The following is a 17,008-nucleotide window of genomic DNA, read 5'->3' on the forward strand; positions in this document are numbered from 1 at the left end:
ACAGGGAGCTCGGAAAAAATCGAAATGTTCGTCCTGAACACAGGTTTGTGCATAAAGACATGTTAACCACGGAAAGACGTAGTTATATACCCTTGCTTTTTTCGGCAAGGAAAAGCTAGTTTACACTGTAGAGGCCACATTTATGACCATATCTTAATGAAACTTGGTCAAAATGTAATCTTGATGATCTATAGCTCAAGTTCAAATCTGGGTTAGGTGGGGTCAAAAACTAGGTCACCAGGTCAAATCAAAGGAAAAGCTTGTTAACACTCTTGAGGCCATATTTATGACTGTATCTTCATGAAACTTAGTCAGAATGTTAAACATGATGATCTGTAGGACAAGTTCAAATCTGGGTCATGTCGGGTCAAAAACTAGGTCACCAGGTCAAATCAAAGGAAAAGCTAGTTAACACTTTATAGGCCACATTTATGACATATCTTAATGAAACTTGGTCAGAATGTTAATCTTGATGATCTTTAGGTCAAGTTTAAATCTGATTTAGGTGGGGTCAAAATCTAGGTCACTAGGTCATATCAAAGGAAAAGCTTGTTAACACTCTAGAGGCCACATTTATGACTGTATTTTCATGAAACTTAGTCAGAATGTTAAACTTGATGATCTTTAGGTCAAGTTCGAATCTGGGTCATGTCGGGTCAAAAACTAGATCACGGGGTCAAATCAAAGGAATAGCTAGTTGACACTTTAGAGGCCACATTTATGACCATATCTTAATGAAACTTGGTCAGAATGTTAATCTTGATGATCTTTAGGTCAATAGGTCAGGTGAGCCATACAGGGCCTTCATGGCCCTCTTGTTATGCTTTAAACATGTGATGTTAGTTATCAACTTATTGATGCTGTAAAGGCATAAACCCTTATTTGTATTCATTTTTTGACACAAAAGTAATTTCCGAAAAGTCTCACTTAATAAAAAAAAATTAAAAAAGAAAAATTTACAAATCTACCTACCCTAATTTTTTTAGCATGTTACTGGAAACAGACAGTTTGTTTTACGCCTTATCATTATGACCATCATTGTCATTTTTAATATCTTTGCATGCTTTCTTAACTTTGGTATGCTCAAAGCTGTATTTTCTTGAATATGCCATTCTGGAAAATCATTCATCTGAAATTTTCATTTGTTGAATTTGATAAACAAAAAAATGCTTCCTTGAACTTATCATTTGTAGAAATGTATTTCCTTTTTGCCATTCTGAAAATGGAAGTATTTTCTTGAACTTGTCTGTCACAAACCTATGCTTTTATTAATTTGCCATTCTGAATCCTACTGTCTTGAATTTGCCATTCTGAATGCTACTATCTTGAATTTGATTTGCCATACTGAATGCTAATGTCTTGAATTTGCCATTCTGATTGCTACTATCTTGAATTTGAATTTACCATACTGAATACTACTGTCTTGAATTTGCCATTCTGAATACTACTGTCTTGAATTTGAATTTGCCATACTGAATGCTACTGTCTTTAATTTGCCATTCTGAATACTACTGTCTTGAATTTGCAAATTCTGAATTCTACTGTCTTGAATTTGCCGTTCTGAATGCAACTGTCCTGAATTTGCCTTTCTGAATGCTACTGTCTTGAATTTGAATTTGCCATACTTAATGCTACTGTCTTGAATTTGCCATTCTGAATGCTACTGTCTTGAATTTGCATGTCAGCAAGCATATTCTTACAAGAAGCCTGCAAGTATGAGAGGCGCAGGTAAAATTTCTACTGCATAATAAGTAAATAGTAGATCAAAGAAAATATCATTGCTTATACAGTAACAAACTTATTCCGAAAGAAAATGTATTCAGATTTTCTACTACTGAGCATGCTGTAGTGTTTAGTGTCTAGCTCCTTTTAGTTGATTACAGTTGAAAGTTTCACATGGGTTTTAGGAGTGAGCTTTATCATACTGATTCTATTTTCTAGGTCAAGGTCGTCAAGTAAAAGTTCAAGGTCAAGGTCTCGTTCAAGGAGCCAGGGGTAATTATATTGTAGATTGTATAAAGTATGTTATTTTAAACATATTGCCTAGAATTTAAATATTTGCCATAAAGCCTGAGGTTTATCTATGGATCATAATAATGGATATTTTATATGTAATTAACTTTGATAATAGTATCAGCAGTATATGCCATGTAGCCATTGTCCTGCACATTTTACAGGGGCCTCCATGGCTGAGTGTTAAGTTTACTGACTTAAAATCACTTGCCCCTCATTGATGTTGGTTCAAGCCTCACTAGAGGCATTGAATTCTGGCTTACGGAAGGTCGGTGGTTCTACCCACGTGCCCGCTCGTGAGGAAATAATGCACAGAGGGGCACCTGGGGTCTTCCTCCACCATCAAAACTGGAAAGTAGCCATATGACCTATAATTGTGTTGGTGCGATGTTAAACCCAACAAAATAAATTAATAAATGCACATTTTACACCAAAAATTTTATCCTAAAGGAAAAATGTACCAGTAAATAAAAAAGGAAAACAATAATATGCCTTATTTCATAGGTGCATGTAATTCATTTTAAGGTAATGACTGCAAAAGCCTTTTCAGCCCAGTTTGGCAAAATAGCCCCATGCCAAGTGCCTAAAGTTAAAAAAGAACTATATATTTTTCTACTGTCAGCATATTTAATCCATCTTTCTCTTGTTAACAGGAGTGATAGAAGTAAAGGCAGTTCAACTCCAAGGGCACGGTCACCATATGACCGGCCACGCAGACCGACACCCTCAGCTCACCGCAAAACCCCACATGTAAGGACAGACTCTGTGCTAGGAAGTGCTGATGTCACAAGAAAAGGTACCTTTAACACACCTATCTGTCATGCTTCAGTAATTCTGTTATGTCACTGAAAAATATCATTGGAGTTCACATAATATACAATAAGAAACAGTCTGTTACTGTAAATAACCCAGCTGACAAACAGTTGTTTTTTTTGTCGAGCCTGCTTGCAGAAGCGAAGACATAGTTGTCCAAATGGCTGTTCGGTGTATGTGCATGCGTCCGTCCGTGCGTCCATCCGGATTTGTTTGTCCGGACCATAACTTTAACATGCATGGAGCAATCTTGTTTATTTGGCATGAATGTTAACCTCAGTGAGATGGAGTATCATGCGCAAACCCCAGGTTCCTATCTCAAAGGTCAAGGTCACAGTTAGAGGTCAAAGGTTAAATTCAATATTGACTTTGTCCGGAGCATTTCTTCTTCGTGCATGGAGGGATTTTGATGTAACTTGGCACAATTGTTTACCATCATGAGACGAAGTGTCATGCGCAAGAATCAGGTCCCTAGGTCTAAGGTCAAGGTCACACTTAGAGGTCAAAGGATGCAAGAATGACTACTTTGTCCGTAGCATTTCTTCTTCATGCATGGAGGGATTTTGATGTAACTTGGCACAAATGTTCACCACCATGAGACAGAATGTCATGCGCAAGAACCAGGTCCTTAGGTCTAAGGTCAAGGTCACACTTAGAGGTCAAAGGTCAGATACAAGAATGACTGTCGGAGCATTTCTTTTTCATGCATAGAGGGATTTTGATGTAACTTGGCACAATTGTTCACCATCATGAGACGGAGTGTCATGCGCAAGAACCTAGAATTACTTCCCTTTGTTGTTACTATAAATAGCTTATATTGTAACTTTTTTAATACTGGTCATAGGGAAAAATCAAGACCACTTTTCTGTATTACAACATGCATTTTACATCCAATTTTGAGGTGTATTTTCACCTATCCAGGCCTCCTAGTGAAACCTTTAAAACCTTTAAAAACCTTTAATTTCAGAGCAAACCTTTAAAACCTTTAAATCTTCTGAAAAAACCTTTAAAACGGCCAAATAGCCTGTAATTTTCACTCAAAACCTATATTTTTGTTCAGACTGCTTGCCATGCCAGTTTAAAGCAAGTAATGGTTATATTACTGTATTTCTTCCCCCCTTTTTAGTGTTGTTATTAGGATACTGCTTGTGTATCTTTCATCTTGAGTTTTTCAGAATGCTGTTGTGTTCACCAGACCACATACATGTAGTAAATACCTATATATATTATGTGTTTCCAACGAGACTTCCGACAAAAATAGCCTTTATTTACTCTTTATTTTTTAATATTTTACACTAAAAGGCCTTTATTTCCATAGATTGGAGCCTTTATAAAAACCTTTATTTTTGTTCAGGCCTGCTAGGAGGCCTGCCTATCTCTACTGGTAAGGATTTTTATGTGGACTTAGAATTTTTTTTTTTTTTTAAATATTTACTTCCCTTTGTTGTTACTACAAAAAACTGATATTGTAACTTTCTGCAATCTTTTTAGCTCATCTGATTTTTTGAAAAAGAAATGATGAGTTATTGTCATCACTTGAGCGGGCGTCGGCGTCGGCGTTGCCTGGTTAAGTTTTATGTTTAGGTCAGCTTTTCTCCTAAACTATCAAAGCTATTGCTTTGAAACTTGGAATACTTGTTCACCATCATAAGCTGACCCTGTATAGCAAGAAACGTAACTCCATCTTGCTTTTTGCAAGATTTATGGCCCCTTTTGTACTTAGAAAATATCAGATTTCTTGGTTAAGTTTTATGTTTAGGTCAACTTTTCTCCTAAACTATCAAAGCTATTGCTTTGAAACTTGGAATACTTGTTCACCATCATAAGCAGACCCTGTACATCAAGAAACATAACTCCATCTTGCTTTTTGCAAGAATTATTGCCCCTTTTGGACTTAGAAAATCAGTTTTCTTGGTTAAGTTTTATGTTTAGGTCAGCTTTTATCCTAAACTATCAAAGCCATTGCTTTAAAACTTGCAACACTTGTTCATCATCATAAGCTGACCCTGTACAGCAAGAAACATAACTCCATCCTGCTTTTTGCAATAATTATTGCCCCTTTTGGACTTAGAAAATCATTTTCTTGGTTGAGTATTATGTATAAGTCAACTTTTCTCATAAACTATCAAAGCTATTGCTTTAAAACTTGCAACAGTTTTTCACCATCGTAAGTGGACACGGTACATCAAGAAACATAACTCTATCCTGCTTTTTGCAAAAATGATGGCCCTTTTTAGATTTAGAAAATCATGGGTAGGACAATATTTCTATTATACAAAAAAAATCAGATGAGCGTCAGCACCCGCAAGGCGGTGCTCTTGTTTTTATTTGGCATAAATGTTTGCCTCAATATGACAGAATGTCGTGTCAACTCCCAGTCCTTTTGACAGCTGACGGGCTCGACATGATGCCTGTGGGCATCTAGTTTTTGAGACATGCTAAGAGAAAAATGTTTGTAGCCATTAGTAGTTTTAAATTGAAAGGACTTGTTTCATCATCATGTAAAATAAATATAAAACCTATTTTTGTTTTAATAACAGAATTTTAATCCCTAGTGCTTTATCGCCCATTGCTTTTGCAAATCAAAAGAATGCAGTAAGATTTTTCCGCTCCTATTACATTGGTGCCGTGAGTGTGGTGACTAGCCTAGGAATCCTAGAGCTAGGGTGAAGCAATGGCTGGGTTAGTCAAAAGAATCTGAGTTTGTCTTTGAAAAAAAGGAGGGAGGAATGTAGCAGTGTGTATATAATGTATATAATGGGTGTGTGATATCGGTTGTCCGATTAGCTCAGTTGGTAGAGCATTTGACTTGCATGCAGAAGGTCACAGGTTCGAGTCCTGTATCGGGCTGCACATTTTTCCGCTCCTATTACACATTAATTCTTTTATTTAGTTCAGTGTTTTCAATCTTATTCAGGCTTTTGAACATATTCATAATATTTACATTACATTTATATGTTATGTTTAGATACGTATGTAATAAAAAAGGTTATTATACCCCCACCAAACATGTTTGAGGGGGGTATATAGGAGTCAGTTTTGTCGCGTCCCGTCGCGTTCCGTCCCGTCCTGTCCCGTCGCGTCCCGAAATCTATTATCTCAGTTATTACCAAATGGATTTGATTCAAACTTAAAATACATGTTCCACCTTATCACCCACATCATGTGACACAAGGTGCATAACTCTTGACACCAAGTTTTCATGAATTATGTCCCCTTTTACTTAGAATTTAAGGTTAATTTTGTTGTATTTTCACTATATCTCAGTTATTACTAAATGGATTTGATTCAAACTTAAAATAGATGTTCCACCTCATCACCCACATCATGTGACATAAGGTGCATAACTCTGACACCATTTTTTTATGAATTATGCCCCTTTTTACTAAGAATTTAAGGTTGATTTTGATGTATTTTCACTTTATCTAAGTTACTACTAAAAGGATTTGATTCAAACTTAAAATAGATGTTCCACCTCATCACCCACATCATGTGCCCACATCATGTGACACAAGGTGCATAACTCTGACACCAAGTTTTCATGAATTATGTCCCCTTTTACTTAGAATTTAAGGTTAATTTTGTTGTATTTTAACTATATCTCAGTTATTACTAAATGGATTTGATTCAAACTTAAAATAGTTGTTCCACCTCATCACCCAGATGATGTGACATAAGGTGCTTAACTCTGACATAAATTTTTTATGAATTATGTCCCCTTTTACTTTAAATTTAAGGTTGATTTTGATGTATTTTCACTATATCTCAATTATTACTATAAGGATTTGATTCAAACTTAAAATAGATGTTCCACCTCATCACCCACATCATGTGACACAAGGTGCATAACTCTGACACCAAGTTTTCATGATTTATGCCCCTTTTTACTTAGAATTTAAGGTTAATTTTGATGTATTTTCACTATATCTCAATTACTACTGAATGGATTTGATTCAGACTTAAAATAGATGTTCCACCTCATCACCCACATCATGTGACACAAGGTGCATAACTCTGACACTATTTTTCTTGAATTGTGTCCCCTTTTACCTAGAATTTAAGGTTAATTTTGATGTATTTTCACTATATCTCATTCTGATTGGCTTAGAGCCAAAGGGAAGTAACCTTTTTTTAACCTTTGCACTGAGTTTCTTCCCCTTAAATTCCAGGAATTAGTCTATTTTTAGAAATCCTATTTTTAGATTTTCAATATTTCAGGTATTTTTCTAACTTTTTTATTATAAGTCCTATGTAAAAGGTAAAAACATTTTTCCGTGGTAACATGGGTTGGTAAGACACTTTTTTGTATTCCCTTTTAGTGTATCTCTAATATTAGAGATTTAATATATTTACTAGTATTACTATACTAGTATTATACTAGTATTACTTCTATGTGGAAGCCCAGGATGAAGTACTCCAAAGTATTTTTAAGATTCCTTATGGTTGCCATTCTTCTGTGACAAGACCGTATGGTGGGGGTATGAGTCACTCCTGTGACAGTTCTAGTTATCTTTGCACCGAGAAATATGCACTCATTCTTCAGAGGAAGAATGTTGCGATCCTAAAGTCTCGTAATATTTCTGCTGCAGAACTTGTGCATATTTCAAGATACAAAGCTAATAACCTATTTACACAATACTTGAGTCGCAATCATCATAATTTGAAGTCATTGAAACAAAGTAATCTAGTTTCAGTGCATTATGTGACTCTATCAGGCCATGGAATATATTTACAAATTATACGTACACAATATGTTCTTGTTATATTCTTTTCAGATATATACAATGAGCCATTGTCTGAGCAAAGTCATTCCACCAAGACGTCCAAGTTGGTAAATGTTGACGAGAAAGACGAAGTGATTCAAGCCCTACAGTATCAACTGGAAAAACAAAAACGCAAACAACTTCGACAAGAAAGGGTGTGTCATTTTATTTACAAATTCCCTTAACTAACATAATTTTATATAAAAATGTGATTTTTATGCCCCCGAAGGGAGGCATATAGTTTTTGAACTGTCTGTCTGTCTGTTGGTCTGTCAGTCTGTCGGTCTGTCAGTCTGTCGGTCTGTCCGCAATTTTCGTGTCCGGTCCATATCTTTGTCATCGATGGATGGATTTTCAAATAACTTGGCATGAATGTGTACCACAGTAAGACGACGTGCAGTGCGCAAGACCCAGGTCCGTAGCTCAAAGGTCAAGGTCACACTTAGACGTTAAAGGATAGTGCATTGATGGGCGTGTCCGGTCCATATCTTTGTCATCAATGGATGGATTTTCAAATAACTTGGCATGAATGTGTACCACAGTAAGACGACGTGCAGTGCGCAAGACCCAGGTCCGTAGCTCAAAGGTCAAGGTCACACTTAGACGTTAAAGGATAGTGCATTGATGGGCGTGTCCGGTCCATATCTTTGTCATCGATGGATGGATTTTCAAATAACTTGGCATGAATGTGTACCACAGTAAGATGACGTGCAGTGCGCAAGACCCAGGTCCGTAGCTCAAAGGTCAAGGTCACACTTAGACGTTAAAGATCATTTTTCATGATAGTGCATTGATGGGCATGTCCGGTCCATATCTTTGTCATTCATGCATGGATTTTAAAATAACTATGCATGAATGTGTGACACAGTAAGACGATGTGTCGCGCCCAAGACCCAGGTCGGTAGGTCAAAGGTCCTAAACTCTAACATTGGCCATAACTATTCATTCAAAGTGCCATCGGGGGCATGTGTCATCCTACGGAGACAGCTCTTGTTTTTTATGTACCAACTGAAATATTTGAAATATTCTAGAACTGTTAGATATACCAGTTACTCTTCCCGCACTCCATCCCACCAAAATAAAAGCCCCAGTGAAGTTGCATCTTGTGAAAAGGTTGCATCCATTTAATAGGTACATTTTTTTTGTTGTAAATGTTGGGATGGTGGCTGTTATTAGGAAGGTGTGTTTTTTAGCTCAACTATTCGAAGAATAGGGGAACTATCCTACTCGCCTCGGCGTCAGCGTGAGCATGAGCGTCACACAAACGTTAAAGTTTGCATACCACCCCAAATATTTTCAAAGTCCATTGAGATATTGCTTTCATATTTTGCATACTTGTTTTCCATCATGACCCTAGTCTGTAAAAAGGAGGAGGCAACTCTATCAAGCATTTTGACTGAATTATGACCCCTTTTTGACTTAGAATATGCTTATTGTAATGTTAAAGTTTTACTCATCGCTTATATTATACTATCAAGCACTGAGAATAGTCAAGCGCGCTGTCCACTGACAGCTCTTGTTTTAAATGATAGTACAGTTTTGCTTAAATTTTGTGATATGGTACAAAGATCATTTAAGAAAACTTCCTTACATTTTCGAAAACATTTTCCTTGCTTTTTTATTTACAATTTTTTGAATCCATAGGCTGTTCATTTCATTGTAGAGATTGGTGCGGCAAGCAAGAAAAATTAACAAGATTCGGCGAAAGATCAGAGACTCAGATGTATCCCACAATGAGTCGGGACAGTCGTCACACACAGACCGCTCTGATAGAACAGTAAGTCTCCCTCTTCTCCTATGTTTAATTATCCAATAATCAAGGCCTCTGTGTGGCTTATAATCTGATTTACCATGGTTCAGAGTTCAGATGTGCAGGAATTAAAATATGAGGGTGTTTGTCCGAGTGGATAAATATACAAGCATCTGAACATGCAACATCTGAACGCAAGCACAAGCACTTGTCCTGTCCCTAACAGTTTTCTTGATATTTTCTGTATTTGGAATGCTCAAAACCATGGATAGTTCATGCATATTGTAATACCATACATCTATATAGCTGTGCAGTTCACCTTTTCACAATAATTTACATTACCACTCGCCTTTTGACAATAATTTATTTTACTTCTCACCTTTTGACAATAGTTTACCTTACCACCCACCTTTTGACAATAAGTTACTTACCTTTTAACATTAAGTTACGTTACCACTCACTTTTTGACAATAAGTTACGTTACCACTCACCTTTTAACATTAAGTTATGTTACCACTCACCTTTTGAAAGTAATTTACATTACCACTCACCTTTTGACAATAATTTATTTTACTTCTCACCTTTTGACAAAAGTTTACCTTACCACCCACCTTTTGACAATAAGTTACGTACCTTTTAACATTAAGTTACGTTACCACTCACTTTTTGACAATAAGTTACGTTACCACTCACCTTTTGACAATAAGTTACGTTACCACTCACCTTTTAACAGTAAGTTACATTACCACTCACCTTTTGACAATAAGTTATGTTTCCACTCACCTTTTGACAATAAGTTACGTTACCACTAAGACAACATCTAGCCAGAATAATCCTTGCCTGTAAGACTGTTTAGTACTTGTACTGTTTATATTGTGTGAATATTGCAATTATTACACTACTCCTTTTTTTTTTGTAGAAAAGTCGTAGATCATCATCATCTGATACAGACACATCACCACAGAGACGAAAAGGAAGTCCTGATGGTAAAAAAATTATTTTGAACAAAAACACCAAAACGAAAAACAAATAAGTACCTGCAAATTTTAGAATCAAATTTAAGACTGTCTTGCTTATTTACTTATAGCAAAGAGCTATAAAAATAATAATTTATACTTCTTTGCTTATATGAATCACTAAAACGCAAAATGGTGTAAGGGAATTTTTTTATGAAAAATCATAAACAGTCGAACTTCGTTAACTTGAACTCATTGGGACTGACAGAATTTGTTCGAGTTATCGGTAGCTTGAGCCAACAAACAATATACATTACACAGAAATTTTGCTGGGACCTGACCATGAGTTCAAATGAAGGGTGCCCATGGTGATTGAATTACCCCAGTTTGAGAAAATGATGTTTGACTGTATAGTCAATATTTAGGTAGTTTTGTTATTCAAAATATGTAATTGTCAAAGGAAGAAGTTCTTTTATTTCACTGTTTAAATTTTGCATCAGTATAACTAATGGTATTGGGGATCTGCTTTGCTGAACAGTTAAGATAACTGACATTGGAACACTTGCCCTTCAGTCCGGTTTGAGTCTCAGTTGGGTCATCATGTGAAGAAGCCAAACATCTGGCATGTGATGTTCTTCCAAGGTGCCAAACCATTCATGAAATAGTGTCTAGAGGTGCACCTGGATCTTCCTTAACCTTTAGCCTGCTGGCGGCAAGTGATTCTGCCTTTGTGACCAGTGCAGACCAAGATCAGCCTGCACATCCATGCAGTCTGATCATGGTCTGCACTGTTCGCCATACAGTCAGTATCTTTTTGGTAAGCACCCTTTTAACAGTTAATGGTACTGTCCAAATTTAAAGATAGACAAGTTCATTATAGAAATTTAGTAGGGTAAGGGTTGAAGTCAGAATTTAGCTATATGTCAAAACAATTGTTTACTGAAGTGAGCTTATTTCATTACCTTGCAGGTACGAGCTACGGAGAGTCACCTGACCTTCAGAGTCAGCGGAGGTCATCACCAGGGTTACGAATGAACCAGGAAGTGTTGGCAAGATGGCGTGATGATGGTTGGTTCTACAGGGGCTGTGTTGTCGCTGATGGGAAAGACCAGAAATACGTGATTAGGGACTGTACAGGGTACATGGAGACTATACTAAGAGATGATATTCTCACAGATACTGAACACAGATTTGATGCAATACAGGTATACACTATGGGTATTCTTGTCTTTTGCTGTTCAGGAGTCGTAAAAATATGTTTATATTTCCCAGCAAACATTAATTCTGTTTATAATATTTGTGCGACATTCTGCAAAAACAGGCATCAACAGCTAACAGCTGTTTCTTTGGAAACAATATCAGGCCGATATTATGTCAACTTTCAAAAATTTATATTGGACCACTATTTAGACCCTTAGCGGCCCGATATTAGACTTATGTAAATGCTGCTGGGTTATTATCTGTAAATGCTGTACATTAGATTGATACATCTTTTATTTTTGTGATTTTATTGTTAGAAAAGTTCTACATTTGAATTATTCATAACTTGTGCTTCACAGGTAAATTTAGTTCTATATTTAGAGATAATGGTGTCAATATTCATGACTATTTCAAATTAATTTATAAATAGATTGATGTTTTACTTACATTCTACATAATCGCAATATATTCTATGCACTTTTTAGCCAGAAGATCATGTGATAGGCTTACATCCTAAATACGTATTTAGCTATGCCCCGGCAGAGGTTCTCGGTACATACGCTAACAGCAGTGTCAAGGTTGAGTTTTTCGATGGAAATATTTCTGAACTGACATCAGGAGAAGTATATAAGATCTCAAAGGCAAAATATGAACAAGTGGTCGAATATATAAAGAGATGTGAGAAGAATTTGATTGGACTTTCAGTTGTTGCCAGGGACGATGATACTGGCTTGTATAAACTTGGTATGTAGTAATCTTACAGCTTTGTGAACTATGATTTCTTGTTTGTTGATAAAGGTGGACTGTCAGGTTTTGAAAATTACATGGATTTGTTTGAAGTTTTGCGCGACTGAAAATATATATTCTTTTAAAAATTTACAGAACAGTTGACAAAAGTTATTAATAGACTTGAAGTATTATTTAACTTTGACTTTCCATAAACTGTCTGCCAACCAATATGGAAAAAACTTACATCAGAGTGAATTTAATGAGCATATTATAGTTCTGACTGATGGAAAATGTTACATCACTATTTCAGTTCACTTGCAATAAGAATACATAAAAAATATGCACTCAACCTAACTTGTCCATGGGAAAGAATTACTGACATTGCAACAAGCAATGAAAACTTATTTTTCTATTTTTCTATTTTTGTTTGTTTTTATGTTCAAGCTGTGGTTGATTCAAGAGTTGGTCTTGGACAGCAGTACTACATTAAATGGCTGGATGGCGACATGAGCAAGCAAAACGCAAACCATATTTTTGAGGTCGGGAAACGGCAGACTCGCCATGAAGACTGGTCCCATGTTTTAGCTCCTGTCAGCCAGCATAGTATGACATTTATGCCAGCAGAAGTGATACAGTCTAACCCATTTGTTGTACAATTTTGTAATGGAAAAAGGTGAGAATAACCTTAAATAACCCTCATCATACCTTATGCGCGAGGTCTGTGGTGCTCAATCATGCACAGCTAACAGTCTTTGTACTATGAATATTCATTTACACTTACGTAAATATTTGATCTTTAGCCCGAGTAAAAAATATAAAAAAATAAATGTTATTGAATTCTTTAATGTAAAAACAGGCATTAAAATGACATCCAGATTATATTACACGCTGGACAATCAGGAATAATGTTGACCTTTATAGTTTCGTTGTATTCAGTATATTTCATAGCAGATTTTATGTCTTAGTATTTCTAATCAAATTTGTTGTAATTAAAATATTGATCCTACAAGTTGTTTGCATGCTCATATTTTAGTATTTCTACTTCATTTTAAAAAGAATTACACCAACACAATTTCATAGCAGTACAGTCCAAATTATCCCGATATGCCGCATTTCAAATGTAAGTCATGATACCCAACCATTATTTTAAAAGTCATCAGTTTGAACTGCTTACTTTGTTTCTTTTACAGGTCATCTGATGCCACATTTGACCAATGTTTCTGGTTGAGCAAAGAATATTACAGTAACGCCAGGGGATATTTAATGGATATGAAGTACAGAAAACTTACAGATGATATACATTCCCATAGAGATAGAGAATAACTTTTTTTGAAACTGACGTTAGATCTAGCAAATAAAAGCTTCACTAACTATAGAAAATACACAGAAACTATTCTTCAAGAATTAAGAATTGACTTGTGGAAACTGAAGAAATCAAGGGGAACAATCAGTTTGAGAAAGTGATTAGTTTATGAAAAAGGCTATATAACATAGATATACACAGTGGCTGAGAAATATGTTTATGAAGAAATGTAAGGTAATATACAGTAAAATGTGTGCATATAGACTAGCTTTTAGAAACAGACTGTCAGTTTTAGGTAATGTAAAAAATATAGAAGTTATAGAGACGAATACAGACAATCTCAGCCATTTCCCCAAGAGACAGCACCTTGTTTGTGGATACAGACTATAGATCAAGGGAGTATACTATGATATAAATCATAACAAGGGATATTACTCATAGTATAGTCAGTTAAGATACAAAGGCTAGCACTGTATATAGACTGTTTATAATAATGACAACAGATATTTAGAAACCCCCAAGATTGATACAAGGGGGGTAAATCTTACCTTGTCTGTTGCCAGAATACAGTCTAGATTGTACTATTAGTTATTAGTATCAATATCAAATTATTACATTATGTGCTGTTGGCTTAAAATAAATTTAAAACAGTTTCTTGTATGTTTATACACCACACAACATATATGGTATTTACAATGAATTTATTAAGTAGTTTTTTTAGTATCGAGTAACAGGTTTTTAGACCAAAATTGTTGCATTTATCTTTTACTGAATAAGAAAGGGAGCTAAATCTTACTGTAGATTAGATAATATTTTTTTTTAATAATTTCTTTTGACCCGCAATATTAACAAGCACTACCGTATACCCTGAAATAAATGCACCTAGGATGATTGCATTTTTATAGTTGTATACAAATAAACTACAAATAAAACATCTTATGATATGAACCTTAATTATTGGAGGTGTATAAGGTATGTTCCAAAATATAACTCGTAACATGAATTTTAAATTACGTGAAAAGAGTCGTTTACAAGCTAACCACGAAAGAAAACTCAGTGACGCAAAAAAACAGCCAGTCAACAGTTATTTTTTTGCAAGCCCTTTGAAATAAAAATGATAAGTGTCTTTTTGCCTATTTTATATACACTGGATTAGTTTTTAGACCTAGATAATAATTATTATGTGGTTTTATAGTCAGTACAGGTTAGTGTGAATGTGCTGATTTTGTATGGACTTGCAATAGAAACACATTAGCAATATACACAGGAGATTTTGTTTTGTCAAAATTAAGATCTGTTTTCATATTCATTCTCATGTTCCAAAATAATTTTTTTTTTGTACAAAATTCTTAATAGTACTTTTTTTCTCTGAAAACTTATACACTTTGAAAAATACAATAATTTGTAAAATAATATACACATGGATATAACTTCTTAATATCGCTGATGGCAATATTCCTAGCAGTCAGAAACTGAACAGGTAGAATACAAGACAATGAATCTAGAGATCACAAGCTCTATCTAACAGGCAAGCGCTCTTTCCCCACAAGCTCTATCTAACAGGCAATGCTGTCTCCTCACAAGCCCTTTCTACCAGGCGAGCACTATCTCCCCACAAGCTGAGATCTATCTCCTGAGAAGCATTTTTTCTAGACAAGCTCTATCTCGAGATGAGCTCTATCTCTGGTCAAGTTATATCTTGAGACAAGATCTGTCTTTATTTAACAAGCTCTGTCTCCTTATTCTCCTGACAAGCTCTATCTAGATAAATTCTATCTTCAGACAAGTTCTATCTCCTCTTTCTCCAAATGAGCTCTATCTCTGGACAAACACTATCTGCAGGTGAGCTTTATTGCCAGACCAGCTCTATCTGCAGCTGAGCTCTATCCCAACTGAGCTCTTTCTCTGGACAAACACTATCTGCAGGTGAGCTTTATCACCAGACCAGCTCTATCTGCAGCTGAGCTCTATCCCAACTGAGCTCTATCTCTGGACAAACACTATCTGCAGGTGAGCTTTATCGCCAGACCAGCTCTATCTGCAGCTGAACTCTATCCCAACTGAGCTCTATCTCTGGACAAACACTATCTGCAGGTGAGCTTTATCTCCAGACCATTTCTATCTGCAGCTGAGCTCTTTCCCAACTGAGCTCTATATCTGGAGGAAATTTCACCTGTGCTATAATAAATAAAAAATAGCTTATAAACTTAATTAAATCTTGGTGTTGACAAAAAGGTTTTGCAATACAGACATCAGCTGTAGCTGTCTCATTTATTTCAAGCACATCTATATCTTAGAATGATAACTTGTTAATAAGATGTATAATTTATTCTGTTATTTCTATATCGTTTAGTGATATTAGTAACTCTTTTTATTGTATTTATTATCATTATCATATTTGCTACTGCCATAAAGATTGAAATGGTTACCGTAGCATTTAAATTGTTTTTGGCTTAATCATTATACAAATGTACATATTCAGTAATATTTTAAAATCATTTTTTTTATTTTGTTCTAAAACCTTCATTATTTTACTTTATATCATAATTAATGATCAGAACTAAAAGTAATATGTCTGTGCTTATTTTTTTCTGCAAGAAATGTATTTCTAAGTGTGTAATCTATATAAGTTAAGAGAAATTACTGACTTGTGGATTGCAAAAGACAAGAAAAGCCACAGAACCAAAATTAATAATGAATAGTTTACTGTATGATGTACAGTCAGACCTGGTCTTAAGATCACCTGTGAACAGATACAACCTGGCTTTTAAGGCCACATATTTCTGATCTCATCAGACCATTTTAAATGAGCCGTGCCATGAGAAAACCAACATAGTGGATGCGCAGGCTGGTCTGGATCCATGCTGGTCGCAAAGCCACTATGTTTGTTTTCTCATGGCACGGCTCAAATGTAGTTTTACCTTGAATAAAGGTAACTTATAAAGAAAGATCAGTCTAATGGTTCTTCAGGTTGTGGTCTTTATGTACAGGTTTATCAACTTGTGCTAAAGATCACCTCTTGACAGAGGCCACTCCGCTCTTAAAGTCATCAATTTCTTATCTGATCAAACCATTTGAAATGGATTTTCTTGTGAGTAAAGGCCACCTGCAAATAAAGGCTATTTTAGGCTGTTGGTGTTTATAAAATGGTTGTCAACCTGTGTTTAAAGCCCATTTGTGAACATAGACCATCTGATCAGAGACCATCTAATTGTAAAAGCCACTGATTTCTTAACCAATAAAGTGTATTTAACCTGTGAATGAAGGCCACCTTCAAATAAACACCATGTGGTCGTTTTATACAGGTTTTACTGTATGTATTTATTGTTACATTTGCCTAAGTGTTTGTTGATGCTTGCTTTTTTTTAAAGATGATTTTGATTAGTCATCAGAGTCTGTGATACTTACTAGAAATTAAAAATGCTCATTTTATTACAAGTGTTTGTTTTATTTCTACTATAATAGTTAAACTTGCTGCCTG

General features: G+C 35.4%; 1 protein-coding gene across 2 annotated transcripts; it reads left to right on the forward strand.

The window, feature by feature from the left end:
- Positions 1–226: 226 nt before the first annotated feature.
- Positions 227–16,959, forward strand: LOC128557123 (uncharacterized). Of its 2 annotated transcripts, XR_008371049.1 has the most exons (10): positions 227–1,995; positions 2,667–2,809; positions 7,602–7,744; positions 9,253–9,366; positions 10,259–10,325; positions 11,265–11,500; positions 11,981–12,239; positions 12,669–12,897; positions 13,415–14,520; positions 14,697–16,959. XR_008371049.1 is itself a non-coding variant. In XM_053543875.1 (9 exons), the coding sequence occupies exons 6-9, from the start codon at positions 11,327–11,329 to the stop codon at positions 13,545–13,547; spliced, it is 795 nt and encodes a 264-aa protein (XP_053399850.1). In that variant the 5' UTR covers positions 227–1,995; positions 2,667–2,809; positions 7,602–7,744; positions 9,253–9,366; positions 10,259–10,325; positions 11,265–11,326; the 3' UTR covers positions 13,548–16,959. The 2 variants fall into 2 exon arrangements, 1 of the variants encoding a protein (XP_053399850.1); XM_053543875.1 differs by having other exon boundaries at positions 13,415–16,959.
- Positions 16,960–17,008: the final 49 nt, after the last annotated feature.

This window comes from Mercenaria mercenaria, chromosome 5 (genome assembly GCF_021730395.1).
Source record: "Mercenaria mercenaria strain notata chromosome 5, MADL_Memer_1, whole genome shotgun sequence".
NCBI classification, from domain to species: Eukaryota; Metazoa; Mollusca; class Bivalvia; order Venerida; family Veneridae; genus Mercenaria; species Mercenaria mercenaria.